The 16,859-nt window shown below is 40.0% G+C and overlaps 1 protein-coding gene across 4 annotated transcripts in view; it reads right to left on the bottom strand.

Moving 5' to 3' along the window:
• Positions 1–8,747, bottom strand: part of akap11.S (A-kinase anchoring protein 11 S homeolog) — a 33,974-nt gene extending 25,227 nt beyond the window's left edge. For all 4 annotated transcript variants that reach the window (XM_018249936.2, XM_018249937.2, XM_018249938.2 and 1 more), the window contains exons 1-2: positions 8,534–8,747; positions 1,831–1,931 (exon numbers count right to left, since the gene is read on the bottom strand). In XM_018249936.2, coding sequence (XP_018105425.1) covers positions 1,831–1,893 — 63 coding nt within the window. In that variant the 5' untranslated portion in view covers positions 1,894–1,931; positions 8,534–8,747. The remainder of the gene's footprint in view (positions 1–1,830; positions 1,932–8,533) is intronic.
• Between the last annotated feature and the right edge of the window lie 8,112 nt (positions 8,748–16,859).

Raw genomic sequence — 16,859 nt, 5'->3', positions numbered from 1 at the left:
TTGATTTATGATTTTTATAACATTTTTATAAACTTATCATCCGGCATAAAGCTTTTTTTATTACTAAGCTATTATGCATTTTCATTTATCATTTTGAATAATTGTGTATTTCCTAGTATGGTTTTAATTTTGAAGTTTTCAAAGGGTTGTCTTTTATTTGTAACTAACAAGCAATGATATCGACACAATATTGAATTATAAGAGGTTTAAGAAAAATATATCCATTACCGGATGAAAAGGTTATTGGAGTTGTAAAATTCATAGCAAGTCTAGCCTTTCCAGAAAAATGCATGAATTCACATGTTTAATAATACACAAAACTGCTATTTTATGTATTAGGTGCTTTTACAGCAGGGGTGTCCAAAAGGTAGATGGGGATCTACCAGTAGACCTTTAGCTGGTGATCAGTAGATCTCAAGACACTGTCAACAAACAGCTTGTCTAATTAAATCTCCTATTTCATGCTTTTCATTCAGATTTGTATTTTGATATGGTTACATAGGACATTTTCTCATAAATCAGTATTTAAGTAATATTTCCCATGGAACAGAATGCTAACAATGGTTTATAGATTTAGATCATAATGGGACAACATCACTAAAAGTAGACTTCGCTTTTGTAAAGTATGGGCACTCCTGCTTTACAGCAAGCAAGGCAGCCATTATAGATGCACTTAGTAGCCAGGACGCCAGGAGATTAAATGACTTGTCCAGGGTCATAAGGAGTTGTCATTGGGGAATTGAACCAGGGTCTCTAGCATAAGATCCCACATCAAAGGCTGATCACTTAAGCTCTAGGGCAGTGGCACACGGGGAGATTAGTTGCCCGCGTGTTTTTTATGGTTTGGCGACAAGTCGTGCGTCTACAGCGAAGCAAAGATTTCATGCGATTTCAGCTCCGAAGCGATTACTACCCATGATGCCACACGATACTTTTCTCCTCCCACAAGATCAATAAGTTGATCAGTAAAAAATGCTTCAGAAATGGCATTTTAGTAGAAATTTAGTTTTCTCTGATTTCCTCTGCATGTTTTTATTATGAATGGTGATGCTGGGACAAAACAATTCAAAACCGCCGCCCAGGAAATATATTGTCAATGCGTGAAATTTACATACAATCGTCGCAACTAATCTCCCAGTGTGTTTTTTACATATGTTTTGACGCTGGTAATTTCAATTATTCTCATTTGGAAGACAAAACGACGATTAGTCTCTCTTTTAAAAAGCTCCTAAATAATGCAGCACAAACCAGAATAGGATTTTGCTGTATCGTTTCTGTAGTTAGAAGCAGGAGTTAGTCCAGAAAACAGAAGGGGATAAACAAATACTTAAACTGCAATTACAGTTACATATTGCTTAAAAATCATTGAAACATTTTGAGTCATTTTTATTGGAAAGTTGCCAAAAAGACATTTTCTTTCACTCTGTAGAATACAGTTGTTGGGTGGACATCCTCTTTAAGCGAGTAGGGAAACAGTAAATGGCTCCTAACAAAACCAGGAATCATGGCGTTTCTAGATAACTTGCAGTTGTAAGAAAAACAAACTGAAATATTCCCATACCTTAAGCTGCACAGTGACATTTTCTTTAACCAATTTCTCAGCTGACCCTTACATCTTGCGGCGTGTACTCTAAATTTTGCCTGTTTATCAAACCATTTCTTCCTTTTCCCCTCCTGCTTTTAAATGAGAAATTTGGATTCTATTGTTTCATAAGATAGACATTTTTATGTATATATATTTTCTGTTATTGTCTGAATTTCTCCCTCTTCTCAGCTTCCATTCATTTCATTTGATTGGCTCTGAGTACTGAAACTCTAGAAACAACTTACTTCCTTTCTCATTGATAATTTTGGCTTTGTTTGGCATCCCTGTTTTCTTGTGCAAGTGTCCATTATGAGATGTCTTCAGATATATCTAAGCATCGAGGGATCTGCAAGAAAGACAAAACATATTACTTTCTATTCCTGCTTGTACAAATGGAAGCCAAGCAAATCTGTATACCTATGAAAGCAAAGTGTTTAACATGGACTAATTTTGCCCCAGAACAGAAACCCATAACATCTAGTCAGAAGTGAGAAGTTTAGAAATACCCCTAGAGTTCAGTTCCCATGAACATATTCCATTGATAAACACTTGTGCCAAAATCCTGACCAAATTTCTGGCCATGAGACATTTTAACAAAACCCTTTTCCCATTCAAATGGACCAACACATCCCCCAGAGTGTTGTGGGAATCTGTACTGTTTCTGAAATACTCAAGTTTATATTCACTATTCTTCTCTTAGCATCAGTTTCTCTTCATTCTCTCTTCATACAGCAGTTGGGTTTCAGATAATCATCGACAGTTAGATCCAATATATCTTAAAGGAGGGCTCCTTTTGCCTAGAATATGTATTAAGAGCTCAGAAATCTGTCTCTCTACATGGAGAATTTGTGCAAAAGGCAGCAATAAAGAAAAACAGATGCTGAGAGAGGAATAGTGAAGATAAACCTGATTATCAGAAATGATGCAGAATATTTAATTGCTTTTATTTAGAAAGTTTCTTATTTCAGTATGCTGAAGCTGATATTAAATTTTCATTTCCGCGATAGTTCCCCTTTAAACATGTACACATCTTACAGTACACAATCCGCCTATGGCATGTAAAGAGTTGGTCAACACAGTACTTACAGAATGTTGTCTAAACAACCCACTCAACTGCTGTGATACTGAATAGCTGTGCTCACCTACAGAAACTAGTTGCTGAACACTTTCTGGTAAAAACATGGCAAACAGCACCTAAAATTGTACTGTGCACACGGCACTTGCAGTCCTAAATAAACCTTTATGTTTTGTAGAAGAAGCCACAGAACGACTGCAGTAGGACTTTTCTGGATTCTGGACATGGGAGCGTCTGTATGTTGGGCAGATAATGTTTTGGGTATTTGTTATCTTAGCATCTAGTATTTATCACAAAGTGCAGTTTCAAATTCTAACATTCACAAACACTGCAACATGGGGCAGATTGATGAGGCCGAGAACATTCCCAGTGGTGATTCTTTTCACCTCACTGATTGGTGGTTATCAATAAGCTGCACCAATCAGGTGTAACGATAAGCTAGAAGCAGCCACAAGCTTGCCATAGAGACACTGCCGCATGCTGCCTTCATCAAAAGGTCAAGCATGATATGAGCTATGAATATTAATCCTAGATCCCAAAGGGAACCTCTCTGCCTGTATTCATAGTTCTGTTGTCAGACACTTTCCAGACCAGTGATTCAGGCCTGTTCTATTTTAGGGCTGACAGGAATTTGATAAAAGTGCAATGCATACAGGATCCCTGTTTTATCAGTTATGCTTCATTCTCTCTCAGATAAACACAGGACAGGACAGTGCAGCCAACGTGAAACTCCATCTCTTCCTACATTTAAAGGGGAACTATCATGGATTGTAAATTCAGAGTTTAAATAGTTTAGGTAAAAAGAAATATTTTCTTAAATTTATATTTTTTTATTCTGTACCATTGCTTCCTACAACTTTCCTTCCTTACTACTTTCAGGCTGCCAACATTTCTGTTATCATCTTGAATATCTGTTAGACAATGACACTTGTACTAACAAATCCTTCCTCCTCTTTTTTTCACTGCTTGCAGTTTCCTTGTGAAGTCATCAGTGAGCGCTGTATGTGTTATGAACATTGCCTGGGAAGAAAAGCTAGGGATGCAGTGATTATTATGTTCTACTATTATCTTCTCAATCATACAGAATAAAAAAATATCTATTTCTTGTTGCATAATCACACTCTGCACTTAAAATTCATGATAGTTCCCCTGCAATGGGAGTGTGACTGTTTATATATAAGCATTAGTGATGTGCGGGTAGGGTTTTTCCCGACCCTAAATCGTCCTCCCTCCACCGTCGCCTGACTTCTGGCTTACCTTTACAGACCCGCGCTGACCACCGATGACGTCACAAAAGGGACGGGGCAAGCAGGCGCGCGTCTATAAAGCCGGAAGTCAGCGGAGGAAGAGCTCGACCTGGACCCACCAGCACATCGGGGTGCAAGGTCGGCTCGAACCCGACCTGAGGTAAACCCGCTGGTTTCGGCCCGGCCTGCACATCACTAATAAGCATGCATTCACACCTATAGATTTTTGTGCCCATAAGTGAAGCTCCTGGGCATTTTTTAAATTCAGAAAACATTGCTTTGATTCCATTAAAAACCAAATTCATGCAACAAGCTAAAGTATTACAAGGATAAAAATCCTTATCTGGAAAACCTGTTCTTATTTAGAAAGCTCGGAATTATGGGACTGCCAATTCCCACAGCGTACATTCTAAGCAATTAATTCTAATTTGAAAAATACTGATTTCCCTTTTCTCTGTAATAATAAAACAGTACTTTATGTTAACTAAGCTGCATGAATCCATATTAGTGGCAATGCCATTTTGTTGGGTTCATTTAATGTTTAAAGGAGAAGGAAACCTAGTCGGCGCAATGAGATTCCTAGGTTGACAGTTCACATAAGGGCTACCAAATATCCAATCACAGTGAACATTTTCCATGCTTGCATTGCTACCCAACTCCTTTGATATCTAAAAGTTGCTCACATGTTAAAAAGGGTTGGGGACCCCTGGGTCAATCAGTGTATACAATACCAACATCCAAATATATGAATAATGTAAGAGCCACATACATGTAAATATGAGGAATGAATATCTGATCACAAGCAAAGATTTTAAAAAAGAAATGTGTAGGAGATTTCCTGTAAGTCAGTCATTGGGTTATTAGTTTATAATGTTAGCAGTCTTAATCACTTCAAAGGTGAATTGGTACATGGGGCCTGTTAAACTAATTAAACTTTCATTGGAATCATCATTGAAAGCTTCAAAATAAGAGCTTCAGAAACCCATAGCAACCAATCAGCAGGTAGCCTTTACTGATCAGCTGTTTAAAAGCAAACATGTTATTGCTTGCTAAGGGTTACTGCACCTGGGCAAACTAAGTGTCTTCAATGTGGAAGTTACTGTCTAAATAATTAAGTTAAGCACTCAAAGTGACTCAGAGAGCTGCAAACACCTACACTCTGCCCTACGGATCACTTCACTATAGGCTGCACTTTTAGTTTCTCTGTGGTTGATGCCTCCTTTGGTTTCTCTCCTCGCTCTGCAAACAGAACCGAAAATGCAGAGCACTGGGGCTTAACAAGTCACTTTAAGCCAGTAGGGTAAATCAGAGGATAAAGACATCATCTGTGCACTTTTTCACTAATAGTGTCTACATATTTATTTTGCTCCTAAAAATCAAGCTGGTTATAATGGTTTTTCAAGCAATGGATTTCCCCTACTTCTGAACCACACTCTCCAGCATGCGCAGGGTTAACAGTGAATAAGTAAATGAGAATTAAGGCAACTCTTTTATATATATATATATATGTTATAAATTCTTGTGTTTCCCCAGCTCTGCTTATAGATTTCTCCTTGCAGAAAAGCTCCATTATGTCCCAGGAAGATGACATCGATAATGTTTATTATACTAAACAACTAAACCCTGCTTTATATGCTGGAGCATGCAGAGTTCCACTCCACCAAGATCTGGACACGCATTGCTAAGAACACAGCCTTACATCACCTCTCTATTTATGTAGGCGGCACAACCTAGGGGCCTCATTTACGAATGCTTGAGCCTCCAATCTAATTGGATTTAATCTTAAAATTATATGGAGAGCCAAATTATGGAAAGATCCCTTATCTGGAAAACCCCAGGTCCGGAGCAATCTGGATAACAAGTCTCATACCTGTACTAACATACAGGTCATTTACTTTAGGGAGCTTACTCATAGAAACTGACTGAATTCGGGTTTCCACAGACCTGGAGTTGAACAGCCCACAATCTTATGCCCAGTTCCTAAACTAACATTCATCCCATCTGCTTCTGAATCCAGAAACATATACTTAGGAGATTTCACAGCATTAGCTCTGTTAGTACTTATCCCCCAAACAATCCCACATACAAGAATGCATCTAGAACTCCCCCTTTTCCCAAAGTCAGACGCCTTTAGATGAAGACAAGACGAAGGACCCAAAGGATCAAAGCCACCACAAGACTGCAGAGACAAAGAAGCTTTCCAGAAGCAGAAACAACAGGAAGACACTTGCAAAAAGACACTAGCCAAAAATGAGATTCCTATAGGTTGACACTTGCAAAAAGACACTTGCAAAAAAGACACTTGCAATAAGACACATGCAACGCTTGCAATAAGACGCTTGCAATAAGACGCTTGCAATAAGACACAAGCAATAAGATACTTGCAAAAAGACACTTGCAATAAGACACTTGCAAAAAGACGCCTGCAATAAAACACTTGCAATAAGGCGCTTGCAATAAGACGCTTGCAATAAGACACAAGCAATAAGATACTTGCAAAAAGACACTTGCAATAAGACACTTGTAAAAAGACACCTGCAATAAAACACTTGCAATAAGGCGCTTGCAAAAAGACACTTGCAATATGACACTTGCAATAAGACACTTGCAATAAGACGCTGCAATAAGGCACCTGCGATAAGGCACTTGCAATAAGACGCTGCAATAAGGCACCTGCGATAAGGCACTTGCAATCAGACACTTACATAAGACAACATGCCTGGGGAAATCCACTAGCACATGTTCCATAATCATGAGGGAGAAGTTACACGAGGCAGCTTTGCTCACCTTATGGGATCATTTTTCAAGGGGATAAGAGGAGAGATTGTATTTGCCAGTTTCACCTATCATGACAAAACCAACCAAATTCTGCCTCTCTCTCTCTCTCTCTCTCTCTCTACTGGCACGGACATAAGACTAAATCTTTGCCTGATTTGCCCACCCATGCCTGATTATTTATCCCTGAGCCAATGATCACGTCCTAATGGAAGCCAATGCAGTGCTGGCACAAGGGGGCTTTCTAACCTGCACAATTGAAAATCTGGCAGATTTGTGACCTGCTATCAGTTGGGCAAGTTGCCAGGAAGGCCTTATGCACGGGTCTAGAAAATGCTGACTACTGCCAACATGAGATTCAGTTTCCTTCTGCTTTCCACTTTTCAGACTCAAATACAGTCACAAACATTTCTGATAAATATACAAGCGCAGCCTGCTATCCCAGAAGTAATATTCTCTAACAAGTAAAGTGTTAAGCCTCCGCTACAGGGTTGCCAGATCACATGAAAATCCAGAGACAGGTTGAAGAAATGCATGCTGTGGGGCATTTATATTAAACTGCAGAGCTGGATATTCCAGACACATCTCTGAGTGATCAGTTAACCCTACTGTGGGAACTCACTCAGACAGCTGATTAATATAGAAACCATGAACTTCCCCTTTGCAATACAGAAACAGAGACCTAGCACTGACATAGGTGGAGCCTGCGCTTACTTTCATGGTATTTTTTATCTTCCCTGGCTATGACAAATGCCAGTACCATTAGTCACAGGCCTCGCTGGGAGCCCAAACATAAACAGGGGGCCACACTGGCAGCATCCCAGTACCTACATGTAAACCATAACTAGCAGCAATGCATGCCAATCACAGGATTACTCCAAAGCATTAAACATTAAAGGGGTTTGTTCACCTTAAGGGCAGAGACACATGTGGAGGTTCTGAAGATGTCGCCCAGCGACAAATCGCCTCTTCTTCGGACGACTAATCTCCCCGAACTGCGTTCCCGCCGGATGGAATCTAAATCACCGATGGGATGGCACTAGGAGCACTACGTTTCCCGAAGTTTCCTCGTGAGTCAACTTTAGATGACTTCGGAAAACAAAGTGCTCCTAGTGCCTTCCCGCGTGCAATTTAGATTCTTCCCCAGCGGGAAGGCAGTTCGAGGAGATTAGTCGCCCGAAGAAGAGGCGATTTGTCGTCAGGTGACTAAATCTCCCTGAATCTCCACTTGTGTCTCTGCCCTAAATCGACTTTTAGTATGATGTAGAGAGCGATATTCTGAGACAATTTGCAAATGGTTTCCGTTTATTATTATTTGTGATTTTTGAGTTAGTTCGAATTTTTATTCAGCAGCTCTCCAGTTTGCCGTTTCAGCAACCTGGTTGCTAAGGTCCAAATGGCCACAGCAACCACGCACTAATTTGAATAAACGACTGGAATATGAATAGGAGAAGCCTGAATAGAATGAGGAGTAATATAAAGTAGCAATAGCAATATATATGTAGCCTTACAGAGCATGTGTTTTTAGTGACCCCCATTTGAAGGATGAAAAGAGTTAGAAGAAGGCAGCAAATAATTACAAAAACTATACAAAAGAAATAATGTAGACCAGTTTCTCTTAGAATTGGCCATTTTATAACATACTAAAAGTTAACTGAAAGGTGAACCACCCCTTTAAGATTCTCTGTTTTAGTGCGACTACAATTCCCAGAAGCCTGTGTCTGAAAGGGGGATAAAGATAGCGGAAACGGAAGCAGCGCAGCAATAGGGGCACAAGAAAGCCATGTCGATTCTGCAGTGCTATGTTGTGTGAGTGACAGGAGAGCAGCTGATGACGGCCATTATCATTACCTATTATCCGCTCACACGCAGGCCCCCGACACCGCACGGTGCAGAGAAGCGCTGCAGCAGCCGCGGCCCCGTACGTGAGTTATTCCTGCAGCAGTTTCATTGCGATCAAATAAAAAGTGTCAGCATCACTGACAGAACCCGGGCCCCGGACCCTGAGAGGCTGAGCTTGGCAGCTGAGGGAGTGTTGTGCTGCTGACGTTTCTCGTGCGTCATCTGACTGCGCTTCCTTTACGGCGCGTTGGTTGGCAACAGGAATGGTTGGCAAACAGCCGGCTCGTGTATGTGTTTCATGGAGCTGAATTTAAAGTCACTCAGAGTAGTCGCGTCTGGGTTGTTATTATCTACTTAAGGAACAGTCGTTATTTATGGCTCTATGAGATTTAAGGGACACTGTAGGCTAAACTGGGAGAACAATACTTTTATAGAAAACAGTGAATATGATATCCTCTGTCATATAGAGGGCCCAGTGCTTTTATACAGGTTATGGGACTCTGGGGTGATTTCTACTATTCTAGTATTTTCCATGAAGACTATTATTTATTATCATACACAAGTGACAGTGAGTGTAGACAAATGACATCACTAAGCGCCTATTACAAATCACTAAGCGCCATTGAGAAGTATCTCATTTACATGATATTTACATATTCAGTTGCTTTTATACATGGAAATCCGAGATGACTTCTAATATCCTGATATTTTATCATACACAAGTTTAAGTGGTCACATGACAGATCACATAGCTATGCGCAGATTATAACTGGTGACATCACTACGCTGTGTTTAGAAGGATATAATATACAAAAGCCATGAATATCCTGTAAATTATATCCTTATAAACGGTGAGTTCTGATGTCATCAGTTATAAACGGTGAGTTCTGATGTCATTTCTGTCACATGACTCACAGAAACTTGTGTATTATAATAAATAAAGTACCCCAGTTGCAAAATATGAGGATATTAGAAGTTACCTCGGCCTCGTGTTTTTATATGGTCATGGAACTCCTTGGTAACTTATGATATCCTTATATTTTACAAAAGGGGGTACTTTATTCACTATATCATTTATCAGGTCAGCCTGGCTGCTGATTGGTTCCTATGCTACAGTCCATTGAGCTGAGTGCCACTGGCTCCATACACAGCCTGGGATAGGAGGCAGGAAGGTAGAACTAGTAGGGCTTTTGCAGAAATTATATATAATTATAATGCACTGGCACCTTCTTGTTTTTCACACAAAATGTCTCCTTTAACCCCACCCCCAAAGTGGTAGGAGCATGCAGGGCCGGATTTACATAGTGGGCGCCCATAGGCCCACTGTCATTCGTCGCCCCTGTCCCCTTCCCTTTATTCATGCAAATTTTCATCTGGACTGGAGCAATCAGGGGCGTAACTACGGGGGAGCAGGGGGTGCAAATGGGCCAGGGCCCGCAGCCCCGCCCGGAAGATTGTGCGCGCTGCAGTTGGCTGCCGCGGCACAGAAAAATCGCGCACACGAGGATAGGGGCGGGCCCGTCTGCACGGCTCGCACCAGGGCCCGCCCCCACCAAGTCACGTTACTGGGAGCAATAGGGATTGGCGCACAGGAAATTCAAAAAATGATTATCTCCAGCGCATCTCCAGTGTTTTTGAACCAATGGGGGTCTGGTTAGGCAGCATGCTGCCCCCATAAAATCCTGCCGCCCTAGGTGGCCTTTCCACAAATCCGGGCCTGGGAGCATGTCGTTTAATGAGCCACAGAAGAGAAATCTTTTTTTGTTGAGGGGAACAACGCATGGCTTTTCATTGTAGGACTTATAAGTATATATGAATATACAAGTTTTTTTGCAGGGAATCTACTTTATTCTCTGCCTGTGAGTTTAGCCTTTATCCAGAGGCCAAAGAAGCACCTGCTGTGGGTTCAGAGAAAGACGGGGCACACACAAAGCAACTGCATGTTTAATCATTAGGGGACAGTGATGCTCAGTTTGTTCTCTGGTTCATTTTGTAAGGGGCTTTTGGACTGTATTGATGGCAGTCAATGTGTGTATGAAAATATACTGGAGCCCAATACAGTAAGGTCACTATCCTGTATGATCATTCCTCTCCTGTGTCAGTGCTGGGGTTAAGTTGTGTTCTTCCATCACATTCTATCACAGTGCCCATTTTAGGTAGCTGATCCTGATGGGTAGAAAGTGAGAAGGAACTGGAATGGGATGCTCTAGCCTGACTAATAAAATGCTAAAACCTGTCTGTGTTATCAGAGGCAAAAACAAAGAATAAAGAAAATTGCAGTGTGGGAAAACAACACACCGAGGGAGAAAAATGTGTGAAACAATGAAGAGACACTGATACAATTCCAGTTTTTTGCACTCATTTCTCTGGATTTTTAAACTTTATTTGTAATAAGCACCTGTCCCATTTTGACCAGGACTGTTTTATTGAAGGGCTGCCCAGGTCAAAACTGCCTGCCGGGTTTTCCAAATTTGGAAAACCAAGCAGGATTCCCTATGATTGGCCAATAGCTATGTCATAGTCCAGCCCCTGACATCATGAATTGCCCCCCAGTGCATCACGTCCCATCCCTGCCCAGAGTCAGATGAGGCAAAAGGTGGCAACCTTAAAGCTAAACTAAGATCTTCTGTACATGTTCCCAGTTGAGATCCATTAAAGGATTAGAAGTCGCATGGCCAAAGACTGTGTTTCTGAATATACAATTGGTCATACTACTTTGCTATCGGTTTATTGTTCAGTCCCTATGGGAATCTGGGACAAAAAGTCAAAAAAAGTGCCCATTATAGTCTCAGAGATGCTTATTGGATAAGAGCTAATAATATGACCAGTAGAATAGCTATAAGGGGAAATAAAACTCTCTAGCATGTCTCAACATTCTAAACCCTGTTCTAGCAGTGATGAATGATCTGTGCTTCTGAACATGCCCCAGTAGCTCCCCTTGGGTCCAACTCCACCATTTATAATACAGGTCTGATTAGCGACTAGCAATCTGCGCTGCTGCTTGTGACTCCTGAAACAGTGTAGCAGTTGATTAACGAACCTGGAGGAAGATTGTCTTGTGCTACATTGTTTCAAGAGTCAGAACCTGAAGACTGAATGTGCTATAGTAAAGTTATATTATGGTTATTTATATACAGTAGAAACCCCATTTTACATCCCCTGATTTTAAGTTTTCCCTCATTTTACATTGTTGTTTTGTGGTCCCACCTATATATTATTATGCATAACTACATTTTCCTGGATTTAACACCATTTATTTCTGATCCCGTGAAAAACGTAAAATGGGGGTTCTACTGTATTTAATACTGTACTTTTGTTATTCTAATGATTTGTATTGCTGGCTTAATTTGAAAATTCAATAAAGAGAATTTGTGCAAACACAAAACACCTCACTGGGCTAAAAACAGAAATAAGGGTCTCCTTTTATATGAGGTTTCTCCTCCCTCCTTCTCTAATACTTTATTCCACAAGAACAGGGAAACAAAGTCAATATTGAGAAATAGTTTTGCCTGGTTTGAATCAATTTCTATTCCAGTTGAATTCAATTCCATGCCAGTTTATGTAGGGCTAGCTGTAAAAGCAGATGATTCCTGATTTATAGTGTTTTCACCCTTTTCTATACTTTATTCAGCAGTTCTATTTCTGTACAATTGATGGCAAACACTCTCCCAATATCCTTCCATTAATATGTCTTTATAATCATCTCTCTTGTGAATCTGCTGCTTGAACTGTACGGCAGTTTTCGGTTACCAAAAGGACATTAAAGCTTTGTCTTACTCAGGGATACACCTTATAAAGGTATAAATTTGTAGCAGACGGATCCATCCGGAATCTGCAAAAACATCAGTAGGACCTTTATTCATGCTCCTTGGCCTGGTCCTTCCATGCAGCTCCTCTATTGCAGTGGTTGTCAAACATTTTCAGTTTTCAAGCCCTGCCTTTGCAGCTCCAACTTTTAGCTGGGCCCCAGCTGATAAAAATGGGTACAGATAAAGGAATATATGTACTCTGGGGTAGGGATGTCGCGGACTGTTCGGCGGCGAACTTGTTTGCGCGAACATCGGCTGTTCGCGTCCGCCGCAAGTTCGCGAACGTCGCGCGACGTTCGCCAATAGGCGTTCGCGTCAAAATCGTTCGACCATTCGATCGCTAAAATCGAACGATTTTCGTTCGATTCGAACGAAAATCGTTCGATCGAACGATTAAAATCCTTCGATCGTTCGAATCGAACGATTTTCGGATGTTCGAAGTTCGCGAACTGTTCGCGAACTGTTCGCATTTTTTGCCGGTGTTCGCGAACGGCGTTCGCGAACACATTATCAGCGGTTCGCTACATCCCTACTCTGGGGTTCCAGCCATACAGGTTTGGAAATCACTGCTTTGCCATAAAGGAATGGGGGAAAAGGGAGAGAGGAGTGTGTGCCTGGATGGATTTTGACCACAATCTAAGAATCAATTTTATTGAGTATTTTTTTAAATTTTTTAATTAGTATTTATATGTAATGTATCAGCCTAGTTGCTAGGGTAAATTGGACCCTAGCAACCAGATAACTGCTGAAATTCGAAACTAGGAGCTGTCGAAGGAAAGTTAAATTGTTCAAAAATCTCAAAAAATAACCAAAGTGCAACTGCAACTCACTGCTTGCATCATAATAAATTGAGCTGAAATCTGAACAACCCCTTGAGCTGGAGCTTTGAGAAAGAAGCGATATTGTGCCACTTTTACAATACAGGTATAGGATCAGTTATCTGGAAACCCGTTATCCAGAAAGCTCCAAATTACGGAAAGGCAGTCTTCCATAGACTCCATTTTATCCGAAAAATCTTTCCTTTTTCTCTGTAATAATAAAACAGTAGGTTGTACTTGATCCCAACTAAGATATTAATCCTTAATGGAAGCAAAACCTATTGGGTTTATTTAGGGGCAGATTTATCAAAGGTTGAGGTGAATTTTAGAATTCAAAAAATTCGAATTTCAAGCTATTTTTTGTGTACTTCGACTAGGGAATATTCCAAATTTGATTTGAATTTGAAAAAAAATTGAGAATTAGAATATCGAAATGTATCATGTACTGTCTATTTAAAAATTCAACTTTGACCATTCGCCATCTAAAACCTGCAGAATTGCTGATATAGAATATGGGGGACCTCCTAGAACCTATTTGGAGTCAATTGGTGGACTTTGAAAAATGGAAGTTTTTTTTGCAAAAAACTTCGATTCAAATTCCATCGAATGCGCTATTACTTCGATTGTACGATTCAAATTCGTCCGAATATGGACCTATTCGATTGAAAATGTACCTATTCGGCCAAAAAAAAAACTTCGACTTAATTTCGGTTGGTCTTTTTGAATTCGAATTTCGAAGTTTTTCAAATTCGACCCTTGATAAACATGCACCCTAATGTTTTTCTAGTAGAAGGTATAAAGATCCACATTATGGAGAGACCTGTTATCCAGAAAACCCCAGGTCCTGAGGATTCTGGATAACAGGTCCCATACCTGTACAATGCAGAGAAGTGAGGCAGGGACAGGTACAACCAATACAACACAAATAAATGAGACTTTACAGTGAATGCATTTTATTTATTTGAGAAGGAAGATCTTAACTGAGTGCCAAACAAACACGGGCATCTCAATAGTGAACAACAAATTTCCACCATTGCTTTCAGCAGAATATACAAAAATACACATCTTGGTGACCTCCATACATTAATAAATATATATATATCATGATGCATCCAACAATAAAAGGCACAGAAAACTGGTCACTTAGTAGTCATTAAAAATTACTAAACGGCATTAACAAAGCCACCCAATATCTGTACAGGGAATTGTAACATTATATTCCAAAAATTGAAAACACACAAAACGGTTTTTGTTTTGAAATAGTATGCAATAAATACCATAAAATTGTATATATTAAAAATAAAAAAACTGTGCCATTGTAAACATTATGTAAACAAAACTCACCTTGTTATTTTTTAGATTTTTTTTTTCCATTATTTTAGGTTAAGTAAAGCCAAAAATGTTACAACCTCCGTCACTGTTAAATATACATCAGTGGCAATGTTACCCGGCAGTCGTGTCGATACAACATATCCCCAGGCTGAAATACACGGTGTAGCTTTAAGGGCAGAAAGGGTTTTTGAAGCCACCTCTGCAGCCAAGTATAGTCCAATAGCATTTCCAGAGAGAGAGACGTAATACTTGAGGATGACAATACTTGATGTGTATGTAGGGATGCACCGAACCGTGAATCCTTCACAAAAGATTAAGCCGAATACCGAAATGAATCTGAATCCTAATTTGCATATGCAAATTAAGGGTGGGATAGGGGGGCATTTTTACTTTCTTGTTTTATGACAAAAAGTAATGCGATTTCCCTCCCTCCCCTAATTTGCATATGCAAATTTGGATTCAGATCGGCTGGGGAGAAAGATTCGGCCTGAATCCTGCTGAAAAAGGCCGAATCCTGGATTCCCCTATCTTCTACAGCTGCTCCTGGCCTCGCTCATTGTCCACACGGCCGGACAATGTAAGATATATATATATATATTATATATATATAAAAAGTCAATTTTGGTGAGTGCACTCTTACCGGATTTTCCACGCTGGAAGGTCCCAGCGTGGACCGAAACGTTGGATATGCATTTGTGAATAAAGCACATTACTTTTCTTCACTAAGATTTGGTCCAGACCAAAGAATAGAGATAACACAGGCTGAGAAACTTAATGGGCACAATACAAAGCACTTGTGACTATACTACTTAAAGGAATAGTTCAGTACAAAAATAAAAACTGGATAAATAGATGAGCTGTGCAAAATAAAAAATGTTTCTATATAGTTAGTTAGCCAAAAATGTAATGTATAAAGGCTGGAGTGACTGGATGTGTAACATAATAGCCAGAATCCAACTTCCTGCTTTTCAGCTCTCTTGATTTCCACTGATTGGTTACCAGGCAGTAACCAATCAGAGACTTGAGTGGGTGGCACATGGGTCTTAACTGTTGCTTTTGAATCTGAGCTGAATGCTGAGGATAAATTACAAACTCACTGAGCAGTTATGTCCCATGTGGCCCCCCTTCAAGTCACTGACTAACTCGGAGTTAGAGCGCTGAAAAGCAGGAAGTAGTGTTCTGGCTACTACAGTATGTCTGACATCCAGTCACTCCAGCCTTTATACATTACATTTTTGGCTAACTAACTACAGTATATTAGAAACATTTTTTTTATTTTGCACAGCCTATTTACCCAGTTTTTATTTTTATACTGAACTGTTCATTTAACTACCAATATAAAGCAAATAGAAACAGAGAAGAAAAGCCAACAGAATCAGAACATTGTACTAAGCACAGTTACCCGCAAGCATAAAGCAGCTGCACTTCTACTGGCCCCCACTAACCCCACCGGCAGTCCACTTATCTTTATACATTGTCTGTCACATTTCATGGGAAGCATTTAGATCAGTTAGAAATAGGGGGTTAAATCATGCTGTTTAGACTTATAATGATTTGTACTCCTTATTTATTGCATACTGATTATTTCTTATCCTGTTTCCTTTCTTCTCTTCTGTACCCCCTCTTTTCTTTTTTTCCCTCTTTCTAACTTATAAAAATTATAAAATAAAGAAATAGACTTGGGAGTGGTTCCCTGCCAGGCCCTGTGTGTCTGTATACGAGTACTTCATGGTGATATTAGTTTTTGTGCATCTTGCTCAGCAACAGAGAAGTGGGGGTGCAATTTAGGGATGCACCGAATCCCGGATTCAGGATTCAGTTCGGGATTCGGCCGAATCCTTCTTTCCGGGCCAAACTGAATCCGAATTTGCATATGCAAATTAGGGGCACAGAGGAAAATTGCGTGACTTTTTGTCAGAAAACAAGGAAGTAAAAAATGTTTTTCCCTTTCCACCGCTGATTTGCCTATGCCACCATTATTATGCCACCTTTTATTAGCCACCAGTGGGATCACCTGCTGGACACTGGTGTCTAATAAAAGGGCAGCCAAGTTTGGGAGTTTTACTTTGAAAGCAGCAAGTTAGTTGCAGGTAAAACTTAGTCCCTTTGTAAAATGTATAATGAATCAATAGAATTCTTAATGAATCAGATAAAATTGAGCATAGGACTGGCCAGATATGGGATGACTTTGACGTAGTTGGCCAGCTTAAATATATTGCAATATATGGACAAACAATCCCTGTTTTGTTTAAAGGGTAAGGCATTTTTCAGTAGCAGTATGCACAAAATGTCGCTGTCTTAAATATATTGATAATGGGTTGAGTGCAGAGGACTCTTGTATTTTTCAATTGAGCTTCTCAAAAAACTTTTGAGAGT

The sequence above is a fragment of the Xenopus laevis genome, chromosome 2S (genome assembly GCF_017654675.1).
Source record: "Xenopus laevis strain J_2021 chromosome 2S, Xenopus_laevis_v10.1, whole genome shotgun sequence".
Taxonomy (NCBI): domain Eukaryota; kingdom Metazoa; phylum Chordata; class Amphibia; order Anura; family Pipidae; genus Xenopus; species Xenopus laevis.
The sequence above is the reverse complement of the archived record's forward strand: the minus strand, read 5'-3'. Positions and strand labels throughout refer to the sequence as shown.